This window comes from Nyctereutes procyonoides, unplaced genomic scaffold, assembly GCF_905146905.1.
Source record: "Nyctereutes procyonoides isolate TBG_1078 unplaced genomic scaffold, NYPRO_anot_genome, whole genome shotgun sequence".
Classification (NCBI taxonomy): domain Eukaryota; kingdom Metazoa; phylum Chordata; class Mammalia; order Carnivora; family Canidae; genus Nyctereutes; species Nyctereutes procyonoides.
The window spans coordinates 3,064,941-3,081,369 of record NW_026575151.1 but is presented as its reverse complement, the minus strand read 5'-3'; the positions used below and the strand labels follow the sequence as shown (position 1 = coordinate 3,081,369).

General features: G+C 35.0%; 1 protein-coding gene across 8 annotated transcripts in view; it reads left to right on the top strand.

Moving 5' to 3' along the window:
• Window positions 1–16,429, top strand: part of PTPN13 (protein tyrosine phosphatase non-receptor type 13) — a 204,645-nt gene that overhangs the window by 68,475 nt on the left and 119,741 nt on the right. For all 8 annotated transcript variants that reach the window (XM_055313038.1, XM_055313035.1, XM_055313034.1 and 5 more), the window contains exon 3: window positions 10,923–11,101. In XM_055313038.1, coding sequence (XP_055169013.1) covers window positions 10,923–11,101 — 179 coding nt within the window. The remainder of the gene's footprint in view (window positions 1–10,922; window positions 11,102–16,429) is intronic.

The following is a 16,429-nucleotide window of genomic DNA, read 5'->3' as shown; positions in this document are numbered from 1 at the left end:
CAGTTTTCCCAGCAACATTGGGAAAGAAGAGACTATCTTTCCCTCATTGTTATATTCTTGCCTCCATGTTGTATACATATATGTGTGAGTTTATTTTCCTGGTTAATTCTTGACTACCAAGAGAAATCATTATTACAACCTGTTACATAGATAAATTTATATGATTTTAACTTATATAAATAGAATCATGCAATGTAAACTCTTGTGTATCTGACTTCTACTCAACATTCTGAGATTATTACATTATGTAACTGTATGTATTACATTATGTACATTATTACATTATGTAACATTATCTTAGTTACATTATGTAACTAAGCTTTTGAAAGAAAGCATTTTATGATTACTTCTCTATTTTTTCAAATATAAAAATTAAAAGGGGGCTCTATGCCTAGTATCATTTAGCAACAGGTTACTATTCTTACCTTCTTTGGTGATGTGTATTAGTCATGTTTAACATTTTTACAAAAAATATATCCTAATATTTCTTTTTGGACAGTGGAATTGTTTACCATTCAAACAAGGCTCCTTCTCCCCTTTCTCTAAGAAGGAAAAGTTCTTGAAAATGTAAATATGGAGGTGATATCTGAAGAGCAGCAGAGAATGGCATTAGTCATCACAAAAATATTTTTCAAAAATAGCTTCAGATCATGATTATGTGGAATCATGTCATCATAATTAAAGTCAGTTTCTCTCTGGTAAACTGTGTATTTTCTTTTTCTAGAAACTGAAAATATAAACTCATCTTTATTGACCTTTTCATTCAATTCTTGAAAAATGAAATAAATGACAGTCACCCTTAATATTTTTGGTTTTTCAGGCATTGTATAAATTCCAGGTCGTCAAAAGTAAAGAGAAGTTGCTAAGTGCATTCTTGAAAATTTGTAATCTTCCCCCCCCCCCCAGGTTTTATTCAGATAGCAAGAATGGAAGAAGATGTTTTTTAGAAACTTTGTGTTGGAGGGAGAAAAAAAATAAAACCTGCTCTTTTATAAATGGCTTTTAATATAAAATTTATTTCTGTTAATTATCTTAGTTACAGTTTAATTTGTCTGGCAAAATATAATGCAGCCACTCTGATCTACAGAGGCTGTCAGGAAGTTGCTGGGTAGCAGTAGAAGTGCCAGTGCTTTAAGAAGCTTGGCACTTGGCTCCAAAATTATTAAGCTAGGTATATAATCAAGTTTTGAAATAGACTTAACCATTCAAGATGAACATTTTTACAACTACTTGAATGGGTGGTTAAATAAAATATGATTAGTGTATTTTAAGAAAGAAACTGCTTTCAAGCCAATTTGTCTTTTAGAAGTCTGCAACTTAAAAGAGTACATATATAGGAAATAGTTTTGCTCTGAAGTTTCGACCCTCCTTCGGGAAATAAAAAATTGGTGTTAGTCTCAGTATCTTTTCTAAGTACAAGTTGTAGGCTTAATGACACATGCATATTTCAGACAGGATAGAAGATCAGAGGTGCTCACTGCAAAGCTTGAGGAGATAAAACATAGATATTCACTGTATTTATAGAAAAAGTCAAAGAAGAAACAAAATGCATGGAAGTTCATTTGTAGTTTGCTTTACTTTGGGAACAAGAAAGAAAAACCAAATGAAGATAATGTTATTAGGTGAGTAAGGCAATTTATTTCTTAAATGCAGGCAGTGGGATCTTCAGTTTGGTTCCAATTATTCAGCTTTTTCCTTATACATAGAAAACCACTTAGGTCTCACTTCTAGTCTAAAGTTATTTCTTACAGTCATTCTGCCTTTCTAATACAAAATGACTTTATTATAATTTGGATAAAAGAGTTACTTTTAACACTTTCTGGTTTGCCATATCTCTAAAAAAAAAAAGCCTCTTTGTGGCTTTATAAACTGAAAAAAAAGTTTTAAGTATTACAGGAGAATATAAAGTCAAACATACTCTACATCTCATGATGTTCTATCAGTTAATTGACTTAGAAATGGAGCAAGTACAAGGTCAAGAAACAACTGAGCTACAGTACCATTGTATCGACCCTGTTAAGGGCAGTAGTTCTTACATGTGTGTCAGTTCAACTGATATGGGTATCTGAATACCCAGGAAATTTTTAGAAAATACTATAGAATCCTATTCCCTGTCTCCAGAATTCACACCAAAATCCTGATTTAGGAGACAGGAGGTTTATGTGCTTTCTTAATTACCCCAACCCTTCCTGAGGCAGATACTTTGTAACTTCTAAGTTTGTTTCAATATTCTAATTAACAAAGCTGACACTTCCTTTGAATCCTAGTTGGAAAAAATAACTGAAAGTAATAATGATTGTAGAATAAAATAAACATTCATCTCTCAGTGAATAAATTTTCTGGTGTCGAAGGTTGAAAGAAAACTTTATTTTTCTTCGTAATGAAGCAACAAAATAACCTTTTGTTGTGACCAGCAAAAAGTAAATTGATAAATTATGTCATAGTAGAGCAGGGCAAAGGACACCTTTATTTATTTATTTATTTTTAATTTTTATTTATTTATGATAGTCACAGAGAGAGAGGCAGAGACACAGGCAGAGGGAGAAGCAGGCTCCATGCACCGGGAGCCCGACGTGGGATTCGATCCCGGGTCTCCAGGATCGCGCCCTGGGCCAAAGGCAGGCGCCAAACGCTGCGCCACCCAGGGATCCCTTATTATTATTTTTTTTTCAAAGGACACCTTTAAAAGATTGTGAAGTTGTGGTATAGAGTTGGAATTGTAAACACGTTCATTTTTTTTAAGATTTTATTTATTTATTCATGAGAGACAGAGAGACAGAGACAGGCAGAGGGAGAAGTAGGCTCCATGCAGCATGCAGGGAGCCCGAAGTGGGACTCGATCCCAAGTCTCCAGGATCACGCCCTGGGCTGAAGGCAGTGCTAAACCACTGAGCACCCAGGCTGCCTACACATTCATTTTTTTTTTTTAATATTCTAATTATGTTATTGTAATGGCATTCATTATACCTGAACTTTAAGACATTCATACATAGTTAATATCCTTAAAACACATTCAGGAAAAAACGTGTGTGTAAAAACATAGTTAAAAAGCATTATCAGTATTGGTATATAATTTTGGGGTGCACAGTTTTTATTGATAAATGTAAAGAAGGTTGGTGAAAAAAGTGAACACCAAAGGAAGATGAAAGCAGAGGAACCTTAATATATGAAAAGAATAAAACAGGCAGCTTCCTCAGAATATAAGAATGGAAGAAGACAGGAAAGGAACTGCTACAGTTTCTTCCATGCTGTTTGGATCAGGTGGCCAGAAAAGTTTGCTGAAGTGGAGAGCAAATTCTTAGAGACCTGTTTCCTTCTCTCTGTATTATCTAGCCATATAAGCCCTGCTGCTTTTAATAATCATAACCAATTTAATTTTACTTATATAAATTCCCTATATACTACTTTTGTTAAACTCAGATCTCATTGGTGTTTTGTTAACAAGAGTCATGGTTTGGAATTACCTCAAGAATCTTGTAAGTACATAACAAAACAGAACTACTGGAAGCCTATTGATCAGATGCCATACCAAGATTCCAGTGGTTATGGTTTGGATAGTTGGCTTGCATGTGTTTAGTGTTTAAAAGCAAAAAGGAAAAAAAATGTGTATACTTGTGTGAGTAAATGTCATCAATGAAGAAGTAAAAATGCCTTTTTTCTCCTACTGTCATGATGAAGAAAAGCTCATAAAATACATCAATTTGGAGGGCATGTCAGCCTAATTTCATTTTATCAGCATGCTATAACTTCTATTAAAAATAAAAATTTCTAAACTGTATGTTGATATACATTCAAATAAACATCTTCTAATAATTCATGTCATACCTAAAGATAATCACTAGGTACAGTAAAACATCAGTTTCACATGAGTAGGTACTGAGTAAGTACAAACTGGATTGATTATAAAATTTTAACTAGTTTTTTAAAATTTGATATCTGTGGTAACTAGGAAACCATATAATAAATAGAACACTTATAGAATGTACATTCCCCCAAGGAATTGAAGAAAAAAAATAATATTTTAGGATAGTTTGTATCTTAAATCATTTGTATTTCTATTGGCTTCTAGGTAAGAGATGCCAAAAAATTCCTAAAAATCTAATTTGATCTATTCTCCTGAAATTTACAGTACTTGTTATATATGATAGGCTCCTTATCTTCCACTGGGGAGAGAAAAGCTAAGTAGATGATTGAGGATGAACTTAAAAGTGACTTTTCTTAGATATACTATCTATATGTGTTATCTTCAGAGAAAAGACTTATTAAATAATAATAGCTACCACTTTTGTATATGCACTGCCAAAGTGAGCATAATAGCTACTGCTTTTGTATTATATTTACTTTGTGCCAGGAACAGTTTCAAGGGCTTTTTTTTTTTTTTTTTAAATGAATCCTTGTAACAACCTTACCTACTCAGATGAGGAAGTTGAGGCAAAGAGAGGCTAGGTAACTTATTTAAGATCATTGTGTAGGCTATAAATATCAAACCTAGGATATTAACCCAGGGATTCTGGCTTTAGTCTGAACTCCTAACCATTATACTATACCTCCTCTCTCTCTTTCTCTCTCTCTTCAATTTTTAAAGATTTTTTATTTGAGAGAGAAAGAGAGAGAATGAGCAGGATGAGGGGCACAGGGAGAGAGAGAATCTCAAGCAGACTCTCAGCAGAGAATGGAGCCTGACATGGGGGCCGATCCCTTAACACTGAGATCATGATCTGAGTCAAAATCACGAATTGAACACTTACCCAAATGTGCTACCCAGGAACCCCCGATACTTCCTCTCTTAGTTAAATGAGACTACATACTAAATTAATGAAGTCAGATATTAAAAGGAATGAAATGAAGCTGACAGTGCCTGATATCTTTCCAAATCTAGTTGAGTTTAGAGATTTGGATTATTAGCAAGGTTTGGGACTACTACACCAGAATATAATTTCTTGAGGACCAAAGCCTTGTAGAGGTCTATTAACGACTGTTGAACAATTGACTATGTCAAGAAAATATACATGATGTAAACATTGTCAATGTACATTATATAGATGTCTTAATTCCAATTATTTGAACTTTTTTTTTTTTCAAAATGGGATTGTTATTCTATGCTGATTCATATTGGAGAAACTGAAGTTTTGAAAAAGTAGTAACAGGGGATCCCTGGGTGGTTCAGCAGTATAGCACCTGCCTTCGGCCCAGGGTGTGATCCTGGAGTCCGAGGATCGAGTCCCACATTGGGCTCCCTGCATGGAGCCTGCTTCTCCCTCTGCCTGTGTCTCTGCCCCCGCCCCCCCGTTTCTCATTAATAAATAAATAAAATCTTTTAAAAAATAAGTAGTAACAATTTATAAGGAATCAACAAATTTTTTATTGGGAATTGATCTGTAGCATAGACTGTAATTTCCAGTGAATCTTAATTTATCACAAAGTTTTACTAATCAGGAAAATGTTCAAACAATCTGAACCAATTATTTTTTTCTGTTTGTGCATTGTTATACCAGATGATTTATTTAGTGCTGTATATATTTATATGCACATAGGAGCTGAATTTTTTGGAGAATTGTGTATTATAGATTGACTTCATCAAATTCTTTGGAGTTTGGAACAGTGGCCTCTGCATAGATTTTTGATAAGCCCTCTAATAGAACATATGGAGTAGGAGGACTACAATTTCTGTTTATGTACCTAAATAGGCAGAGATTTTTCAGGTCAAATGATGTTGTTGTCCTAAGTCTTTAGAGGATTATCTGACACTTTTGTTTAGTTTTCTTGTCATGTTTGTTACCAGTTATGATCACTTCCCTAATTTTTATATCATAATTGGAAGGCCAAAAAGTAAAGTGAACAATAGAAAGTAAGCTCCCTCAGGAAAAAAATAAAAAAGTTGTGGTAGGGTGCCTGGGTGGCTCAGTCAGCTAAGCATCCAACTCTTGGTTTTAGCTCAGGTCATGATCTCAAAGTCATGAGATTGAGCCCCGCATCAAGTTCCATGCTCAGCTTGGAGTCTGCTTGAGAGTCTCTTCCTCTTCTTCCCTGTCTGCCCCTTCCCTCACACACTCTCACTTGCATAGGTACTAGCTCGCTCACTCTCTCAAATAAATTAAATACTTTTTTAAATAAATCTTTTTAAAAAGCATGAACATGGGACTAAGTTTAAGGGAACATCAGAAAGAAGCTCTGAGTAAGATGTTTCTTTGCATATCAGATTTTTGCTTATTTCTAACCTTGCCTCTAATCACTTGAAATTCTGTTTAAGCCCCCTTTTCTGTGGAATGTTGGTAAAAATCTATAAATAGAATCATTTGCCTACTGGAATAAGTTCATATCTGATTTACTGTTTCATAATAATAGCATTCTTGAGGATAATCATCACACAAGTAAAACATTATAGGACATCAAATTACAAGCTTCTGGAATTCCATTTTAAATATTCTTTTGTTAGCATTCTGTGAAGGATTTTGAATTCATTTGCTTTAAATTCTTTCCTTGTGGTTAGACAAGGACAGTGAAAATTACACTGATTTGAACCACTACTCTAAATTTCCTCACTTGGAGGTTTGCATAACCCTTTACAATTATTGAAAAATATATTTTGTGGTTTGACTGTTGTCAAAAGAATCTAATACTTAAATGTCATATGTGTGTGTTTTGGGTATTTGACAGCAATGTAGTTTGTTGTTGCAGCTGCTTTAGCTTTCTTACAAAACATTTAAAAATCACATTTGAAACAATGAAAATATCTGTCATTTCTTTGTGTGTTTTCTAACAAGCGAAAATATGACCCACCTTGGTAATTCTGTTTCTTACTGCTCTCTACCATTTCTCTGCCCAAAGTTCTTGCTGTTCCTTGTACAAACTTAATAATTTCCTGACCACATGTCTTTGCTTTGGCTATTTCTTTTCTTTGGAATCTCCCTTTTAACCATGGTCAAATCTTACTCGTATTAAAGGGCCACATATAAAAAAGAAATTAATTTTCTCTTCACTGTAGTTGAAGTAATTATGCTATCCTCTGAGCTCCCTTTGGTATTCTTTTTTTCTTTCTTAGATACTTTATGCTTTCTCTCTTGTGTTTATTTATAAATATATTTTATCTCCCTAGTGGTACTGTAGGTTGTCTAAGCAAATGACTTGTCATTTTGGGAAGGTTATGTTTAAATATGAATGGTGTTTATAATAATGGTATGCTTTAGATATTCAGTAAAAACAAACATAATCCTCTTGTATAAAGCACAATTTGAAAGATAAAGTTCTTTAAAAAAAAAAAAGATTTTATTTATTTATTCATGAGAGACACAGAGAGAGGCAGAGACACAGGCAGAGGGAGAAGCAGGCTCCATGCAGGGAGCCCGACACGGGACTTGATCCCAGGAGCTGGGATCATGACCTGAGCAGAAAGCAGACACTCAACCACTGAGCCACCCAGGTGCCCCTGAAAGATAAAGTTCTTGCCAGAGTAACAGTAGTTCTGCTGACCTAAGTTGTGCTGCTAAATAAATCTCTTAATTTTGTAGTGCTAAGCAATTATAGATTACTTTCACCTTCAGCAGTTTTTGTTCTGTGCTACCCTGTCAGGGATGGGGTAGAGTTAGTCTGTGGCCTTTTTTGAGGAAGAGGAGTGTAGCTGGCTCTTTTCTGGTCTCAGTGGACACTAGCATCCAATATGGCAAGGACATAGCCTTTAGATTTCTGATTGGTATTTATGCCTCTTGAGTTAGCTATGATTTCCAATTATTTATAAATTCAAGAGGTAACAGCTACACTAAATATCATAATCCTATCATCAATAAGACTAACAAGAATTAGATACGATAGTTAGAATCCCAGCCTCCTCTTAGATGTAGGATTAGATACTGGGAAACTGCATAGGAAAGCGAATAAAGACAATTATTTAAAATAGTGGGGTAGAGACTGGCAGTGATGAGTGCAATAAGTGTGAGAGGAAGATTACAGCACCGTGCTTACACAGATGCCCAAGAGAGAACCACCTGGAAAAAAAGACCAACAAGGGATCCCTGGGTGGCTCAGTGGTTGAGTGCCTGCCTTCGGCCTAAGGGTGTGATCTGGGAGTCCCGGTATCGAGTCCTACATCAGGCTCCCTGTGTGGAGCCTGCTTCTCACTCTGCCTGTGTCTTTGTCTCTCTGTCTCTGTCTCTCATGAATAAATAAATAAATAAAATCTTTAGGAAAAAAAAAAAAAGACTGACAAGTAGCAGCCAGCCTTAATGTTGGAGTACCCTAGGGTATGGTCCTTGCCCTTGATTTCTTTTCTATCAACTCATGTTTCGGTGAGCTCATCTAGTTAGAAGACTTTAAATCTTGTCCATAATGCCAGTGCCCCCCAAAATGTATCTCCAGTTCAAACCTTTCTCCCAAATTCCAAATCCAGCTGCCTACTTGATACCCCCCTTTGAATATCTAAGATATCTTAAACGTAGTAGGTCCCAAAGTAAAGCTCTGATTCCTACCACCATCTCCCAACCCCTACCTCAGCAACCTATGGTCTGCCTCATTGATGACACTCCATCCTTTGCATTACTGAGACCAAAATCTTGGAGTCATCCTGATTCTTTTTTCCCTTGCTTCACATCTAGTTTGTCAGGAAATTCTGTTGTCACTACCTGTGAAATACATTTGGGTTCCAGTAGGTTCTCACTACCCCTACTACTACTATGTGCTTCCAGGCCATCATCATCTCATACCAGATATTAATGGATTGCCTTTCTTTTTGGTCTCCTAGTTTGTTCCCTTTTATTGCTAATTTGAAGTGAATTGATTGTAGACTGTTTTGTAATATCTATGACATGGGAAAAATCAGTATTTGGATAACCTCCTTTGGCAAAGAAAATATTGCACTACCCTATTTGAGTTCTTGTTAGCTGGATTGTATATTATTTGTGCATGAAATACCCAAGAAGGCACTTTTAACAGAAAATGTGTAAAGTGTTTGTGAAAGATAATATCCCTAGGCTTACGAACTGTGATTATTCATTAAAACATATTTACCGTAAGAATTATGAGATATATTTTTCATTGCCTGATGTGTGATTGGGTGGGATTATAAGGACCACTGGTGGGTAACTCAGTTTCAGGGCCACCTAAAATATGCTAACTTATGAAAGGATACATTCAAACATGTTTTTTCTTCATTGACACAGTAACTAAAGACAAGTTTCAGGTTCATAAAAAATGCAGGAGAACATAGAGTTGTCTGTTTAATCTTCAGAAAAGAAATGAATTTTAATTGTTTACTTTTTATTAACATAAGTCAAATTCTGATGATCAGACTCTTGATCACAAGTAGAGGTGAAAAAGTCAGGATGGATGATTCATTCTAATAAAAGTTATTTTCAGAAAAGTATAGATAACTATAATATGTTTAACAAATTGTACCATAGACTTTTGTCAGTTTCTTATGATTTTTTTTTAAAGATTTTATTTATTTATTCGAGAGAAAGAGAGGCAGAGGCACAGACAGAGGAAGAAGCAGGCTCCATGCAGGGAGCCCAACATGGGACTCGATCCCGGGTCTCCAGGATCACAGCCCAGACTGAAGGCGGCGCTAAACCGCTGAGCCACCTGGGCTGCCCTTATGATTTGACTTAGAAAGATATTAGTACAACCTATTCAGAATGAATAATAGTGGCATTGGCAGACCCAGGCCTTTTGTTACTTTCCTATAACAGTTTCTTGAGTCTGTAATCTAGTTCATGTAGCAGTTACTTTAAAATGTGTATTAACTTCCTTTTGAAATGGGAGGACAAAATAATATTCCCTCTATTAAGTCTATTTTGTTGAGTTTAATGTATACCTTTACTTTTGGGAGTAGGCCTGCTAAAATCCAAGGAAATTAAAAAAAATACTCATAAACATGTGCTGTTAAGTACCCATACAGGCAAACATTAAAACAAACAAACAAAAATTTTTTTAATAAAATAAAAATTAGAGGCACCTGGTTGCTCAGTCAGTTAAACATCTACCTTCAGCTCAGGTTATAATCCCAGGGTCCTAGGATAGAGGCCTGCTTCAGGCTCCCTGCTCAGTGGGGAACCTATTTCTCCCTCTCCCTTTGCCTGAAGCTCCCCTTGCTTGTGCTTTCTCTCTCTCTCTCTCTCTCTCTCTCTCTCTCTCTCTCTCTTTCTCTCAAGCAAATAAATAAAATCTTAGAAAAAAAATTTAATTAAAATTAAATAAATAAATAGATAGATAGATAAATAAATAAATAAAATGTTAGGGACCCCTGTGATCACATTTGGTAGTACAAAAGCTGTATAAAATTCTAGTGAAATAACATATGTACACAAGACAAAAAATCTGAATTCAGACAAATATATATATTGATGCAAGAGACTTTTTAATAGTTGAAAGCTTTACTAATTCCAAATCTGATGAATTATCAAAGGAATTATTTTCTATGTTTCAGAACATTATAGTCTAAATTAGGAGAGCTTAGACCCATAAATGGGCTATAAGGAGATCCATGATTCTCTTTGTACAAAAATTTATATTTATTATCTATTTCCTCAAAAAAGAGACCATACTTTTCACCAAATCCACATAAGAACCCACGATCCTCCCAACGTGTAAGAACTACTTGATCCTTATGCACATCTATATCACTGTGGTAAAGGTTTTGAACCGAATTTAATTTTTATGACTGACAATGAAAGTTCTCTATTTCTGCTCTCCAAAGTTTACCAACTAAACTTTAAAAAGTTAAGACAAATCAAGGTGATGTTGTTAATAATGCTAGCAGTAGTAGATATATGAAACCCATTCTCTTTGTAACATGTTAATTTGGTGTATGTAACTACATGTTAACATATGTATGAATAGGTTGGGATAGTCATTTAAATGATCTATACTTATAATGGTAAGCAGTTTCTTTTTCTTTTTCTCTTTCATTTTTCTGTGTGGTTATAAACCAGTAAGCATAGCTGATCCTGCTGCCCTTGGTTTCATCATTTCTCCATGGTCTCTGCTGTTGCTGCCATCTGGTAGTGTGTCATTTACAGATGAAAATATTTCCAATCAGGATCTTCGTGCATTCACAGCACCAGAGGTTCTTCAAAATCAGTCATTAACTTCTCTCTCAGATGTTGAAAAGGTAACTCTTAAGTGTTTTTTGCTTGATTTTGTTTTTTATTTTAGTAGGGGTAGGGAAAGTAAAAGATGCTGGGCTACTCTGCCTCAACCCTCTGAAAAAAAGCCATTGAATTTTAAATGATCATATATTCAAGAAGTTCATATTTATTTTAAGAATCCAGAATAGTTTTATAAAAATTTATGGATATAAGAAAAAATACATTTTAAATGTGAGCCATTATTAATTCATGTTTTAAAATCTGTATTAAATGCCTGCTGTGCATAAAGCACTGTGCTTGTGAGGAAGATGCAAAAATAACTAGAAAAATTGATCCTGATTGGAGCACCTGGTGGCTTAGTCAGTTAAGCATCCAACTCTTGATCTCAGCTCAGGTCTCGATCCTCTAGGTTGTGAGTTCAGGCCCCACACTGGCTCTGCACTGAGTGTGAAGCCTATTAAAAAAAAAAAATAGATCCTGATCAACAGGTTAGAACAATCATAATATATGGATTGAAATAAATGCTATATACAAGGATAGAGTATATTAGGATGCTGGAAGAGGACCAATTAATTTTTAGCATAGAATAATAATTACAGAAAAGATAGCATTTGTATTAGGCTATGAAGAATGAATAGAATTATAAAAAGTAAAAATAGGTAGAAATGAGCTTTCCACAAGGTTATTAGTATATGTAATGATAAGAGGTAAGAAATTATCCTTTGTGATAGGGGAATGTTTGGTTAGACCAGCTAGACTAGAGCGTTAGCTATTTGCAAGGCTGTGGATAAAGAGAAGAAGGCTATTTAATCAGAATAAAGAAGACTTTGAACACCAGACCTTGAGACTTTCTTCTGAGACATATTTTTACAAGAGTGATGTGATATGATTTGTGATTTTTTAGAGGGTAAGTTTGACAAAAGTGGATAAGTAGGTAAGATGAAAGATTGTATAGGAATTGTATTATATAGGAATCTATACAGTATACAGAATCTAAACTGCACACACACATAACAGAATGTATAGGAATTGTATAGAAATCTAACTGAGGAGTTTTAACAATCTGGAGGAAAGAACTGAAAATCATGTAATGTCTTGAGAATATAAAGGCATGGATGAAGGGGATACAATGGAAGGGAAGCCGACAAAGTTTGACAATTCATTTGATGGAACAATTAAGAAGGAAAAGTTTATGATGGGAATATCCAGTATGAGGATGGCAATATTATTGACATCAGATCTAATTTCATTGTCAAGGCTATTAAAAAATTTATATATATGTATAAATAGTGTAGCCAGCTGTGATAATTTAAATATGGAACTTTGAAGAATTCAGAATTGGGTATGAATCATTTCCCATACATTATTCCACATAAGTGTAAAAATTAATCTAATAATTTCCTAATAGTAAAATTATTAAATGAAAAAGTATGTGCATTTTATTTTAAAGATTTATTTATTTATTTGAGGGAAGGAGTGAGAGCTAGAGAAAGTAGGAGCTGGGGGAAGGGCACAGAAAGAGAATCTTCAAATAGACTCCCCGTCCCATCACAGGGCTTAATCCCAGGACCCTAAGATCATGACCTGAGCTGAAGCCAAGAGTCGGGAGCTTAACAAACTGAGCCCACACAGGTGTCCCATGTGTGCATTTTAAATTTTGATATTCATTGCCCAATTGCCATGTGAAGGAATTGCACTAATTTATCCTTCTATCACTGACAATGAATGTTTCTCTTTTCAGATAGGATGAGGGATTGAGAAGGTAAGAAAGAAAGTGTGTGTGTGTATGTATGTGTGTGTGCGTGCACATGTGTCTGTTGGTTAAGCTAATAGAGGGCATCTTGATTTGAGCCATTGTGTTTCTGAAAAAAGACTGACTGGCACTGATAGAGAATTCAGGTTTATCTATCTTGTATATTCCATGAACTCCTTAAGGATTTTGGACAGTACAAGCAAAGGAACAAGTGAACAGAGACAATAACTATGAGATAGAGGTAATAATTAAGGCATTAGCCAAAACAAATTTTTATTACATCAAACAAGGTATTTGAAAGGGACTTTATATGTTATAGAATGTATACAGTGTTGGTCAGTTATATATATCATGAAGGTAATCAAATGTATCGATGACGTCTAATTAAGCTGGATAGTATATATATATTTATGTATTGTTACTATTTAAATAGCATGTATTCATTCTGTACACTCTGTGGTTCACTTAATAATTTTTTTAAAAAATATTTACTTACTCATTTGAGAGAGAAAGCACACAAGCAGGGGAGGGGGTAGTGGGAGAGGGAGAGAAATCTCAAACAGACTCCCTGATGAGCATGGAGCCTGACACATGGCTCCATCTCCTGACCCTGAGATCATGACCCAGCCAAAATCAAGAGTGGGATACAACCAATGGAGCCATGCAGGTACACCTAATAATAAACTTTTAAAAGATAAAATTGGATAATTGGAATATAGGAAATAGACATGGTGTTTGTGCAAATTATTTAACCCTTGAGATCTCTAGATCTTAATTGAACTTAAGGATATCTACAAACCAATGAAATAGCAAAATAAGTTTTGCATGTCTGAGCACTTTTGAGGAACAATGCCCATAACTTTATCAGTCTCTCAAGCAGATCTGGTGACCTCAGAAAAACTAAGAAACACTGCAATAAAGTCAGGAATGACTTAGTTTAAGAACTTCTACTGATTTTTAGTAGGTTTTCTTCCAATTATGAAAAGTTTTGAACAGGTGTTTATAAATTCTTGAAAGCATTTAAAATCCACAATAAAAGAGAAAAGTGCTTAGTAGAAATTTCAGGTGCACAAGTGCTTTTCTAATTTGCTAAAGGCTTTCCCATTTTGCCCTGTGATGCAAGATACCCAAACAAGTAAACTGCCCTGTGTTTAGGTATAACTGTTAGAGCACATGGTTGGGAAAATGATTTGATGCCTCCCTATTACTAGGCTGAGTGTTTAGGAGCCAGTGCTGGGATAGGATGTGTGTGGCATTGTTACCATTATTGTGTTAAAGCTGATTTCTTAGTGAATCTAATTCGAACTTCTGGTTTACCTCATGCCTCAAAAGCTCCAGTGCAATTCTAAATATAAAGAAAATTAAAGTCAAGTTTTTCAATCCCATTCCTGTTTGTAATGTAAATATAAAGAAAAGGTCAGAGGAATAGTCATATATTCTAGTCTTCTTTTGGAGGGGGGCAAAAGAACATACATTTATTTGATGACTAATGGCCAATAAATTCATGGAAACAGATTGACTTAATATTGTTAGTATGGAAATTAAAAATTAAAAATCATTATTCTAGGGGCCTCTGGATGGCTTAGTCGGTTAAGTATCTACCTTTGGCTCAGGTCATGATCCCAGGGTCCTGGGATTGAGTCTCACATCGGGCTCCCTGCTCAGTGAGGAGCCTGCTTCTCCCTCTCCCTCTACCTGCTGCTCTGCCTGCTGCTCTACTTGTGCTCTCTCTCTCTCTCTCTGTCAAATAAATAAATAAAATATTTTTAAAAATTTGTTATTCTAGTATTCTGATTTTAATGGGACAGAGGTGTACTGTAGAAGGATGGTAACTGCATGTCATTACTTCTATGAGTTAAGGATATGTCATTAACTAGTAGTATTCAATACATGCTTACTACTAATGGCATATAAAACTTCTAAAAATAATTTCAATGCCTAGCACAATATCATGAATAATAATGAATATTTAGTAAGATCTTGATGCATAAAAATGTTCTCTTTATTCAGTGGAACTTGTTTTGTAAACTGTATATATACAGTTGTATGAAAAAATTTACCTCACTACCAGCTCTATAAACAGGCACTTTCATTTATTTGCCTTAAAATTTTACTTTTCAAGATAACATGCCTCTATAAAACAACATAGGTTTATACAGGTCACACTAAGCTTTTTGATCCTCTGGCTTTTCTGTTTTACTTGATAATTGTTCACTTCCTGCTTGCATAGCACATGCTGTGTGCTTAATTTGGCAATTCTTTTGAAACCAGTTTGCTGGAATTGGAACCTGAATCAAATTCTTGTTGTGATTTGTCTTCAACAATATTGATATGCTCAGGGATTTTTACTATATCCCTGGTAAACTAAAGAAATCTTAGTTTAAGTGTTTATTGCCACTAATTTGTAGTCTAAATGTCAGGAATATGGCTCCTATTACCTCTGTTCTTCTTGAATATCACGGGTCATCTTTATAACAGTAATACTGGAAACTCACTTCTCCAACCTTAGCAGAAGCCTCAACTGAACTTGGCAAGAAAAGATCAGGGGTACCTAGCTGGCTCAGTCAGTGGAGCATGTGACTCTTGATCTCACAGCGATATAAGTTCAAGCCCCACATTCGGTATAGAGATTACTTAAAAATAAAAGACCAAATTCCCTTACCACATTATTCTATACGTACTCTATATTAAATCTTATTAATGCATCCTTTCTCCCCTCCTTCCCATTTGTTTATTCATCCATAAATTTGACAAGGATACTTGTTATATGATAGGCACTATGCAAATCACTAAAGAAACTCCAGGATTGTCTAGTGCCAGAGTCCAATAGGTGGTAACATAGTTAAATTGAACATTTTAAATGCTGGAGTTGTGGAGATATCTATGTCACACTCACTAGGATGGCTATCATAAAAGAATAGAAAATAGCAAGTGTTATCAAGGATGCAGAGAAAATGGAACTTTTATGTACTGTTTTTAGGAATGTAAAATGATGTGACTATTATGGAAAACAGTATGGACATTCCTGTGTGACTACTGTGTGATCCAACAATCTCACTTCTGGGTATATTTCCAAAAGAATTCGAAGTGAGATCTTGAAGAGATATTTTTATACCCATATTCATGGTGACGTTATTCTTAATACCCCTGAGGAAGCAATTCAAATGTCCAATGATGGATGAATGGATAAAGAGAATGTGTCATATACACCCAGTGGAATATTATGCAGCTTTAAAAAGGAAATACTATCACATCCTACAACATGGGTGACCCTTTGGACATTATGCTAAGCAAATAAGCCAATCATACAAAGACAAATACTCTATGGTATTTGTATGATACTCCTGTGACATATCTACAGTAGTCAGATCATAGAAACAGAAAGTAGAAATGTGATTACCTAGGGCTGATGAGAGGGGGAAGGAGGAATTTGTCCTTAGTGGGTATAGTTTCAGTTTTGCAAGATGAAGAAGTTCTAGAGATCTGGTATACAACAATGTGAATATACCTTGTCCAGTCCATCATGAATGACCAGTGCCACAAACACTTTCTAATCATCTCCCTGCCTCCAGTCTTGACCTTGTCCAGTCTGTTCTTT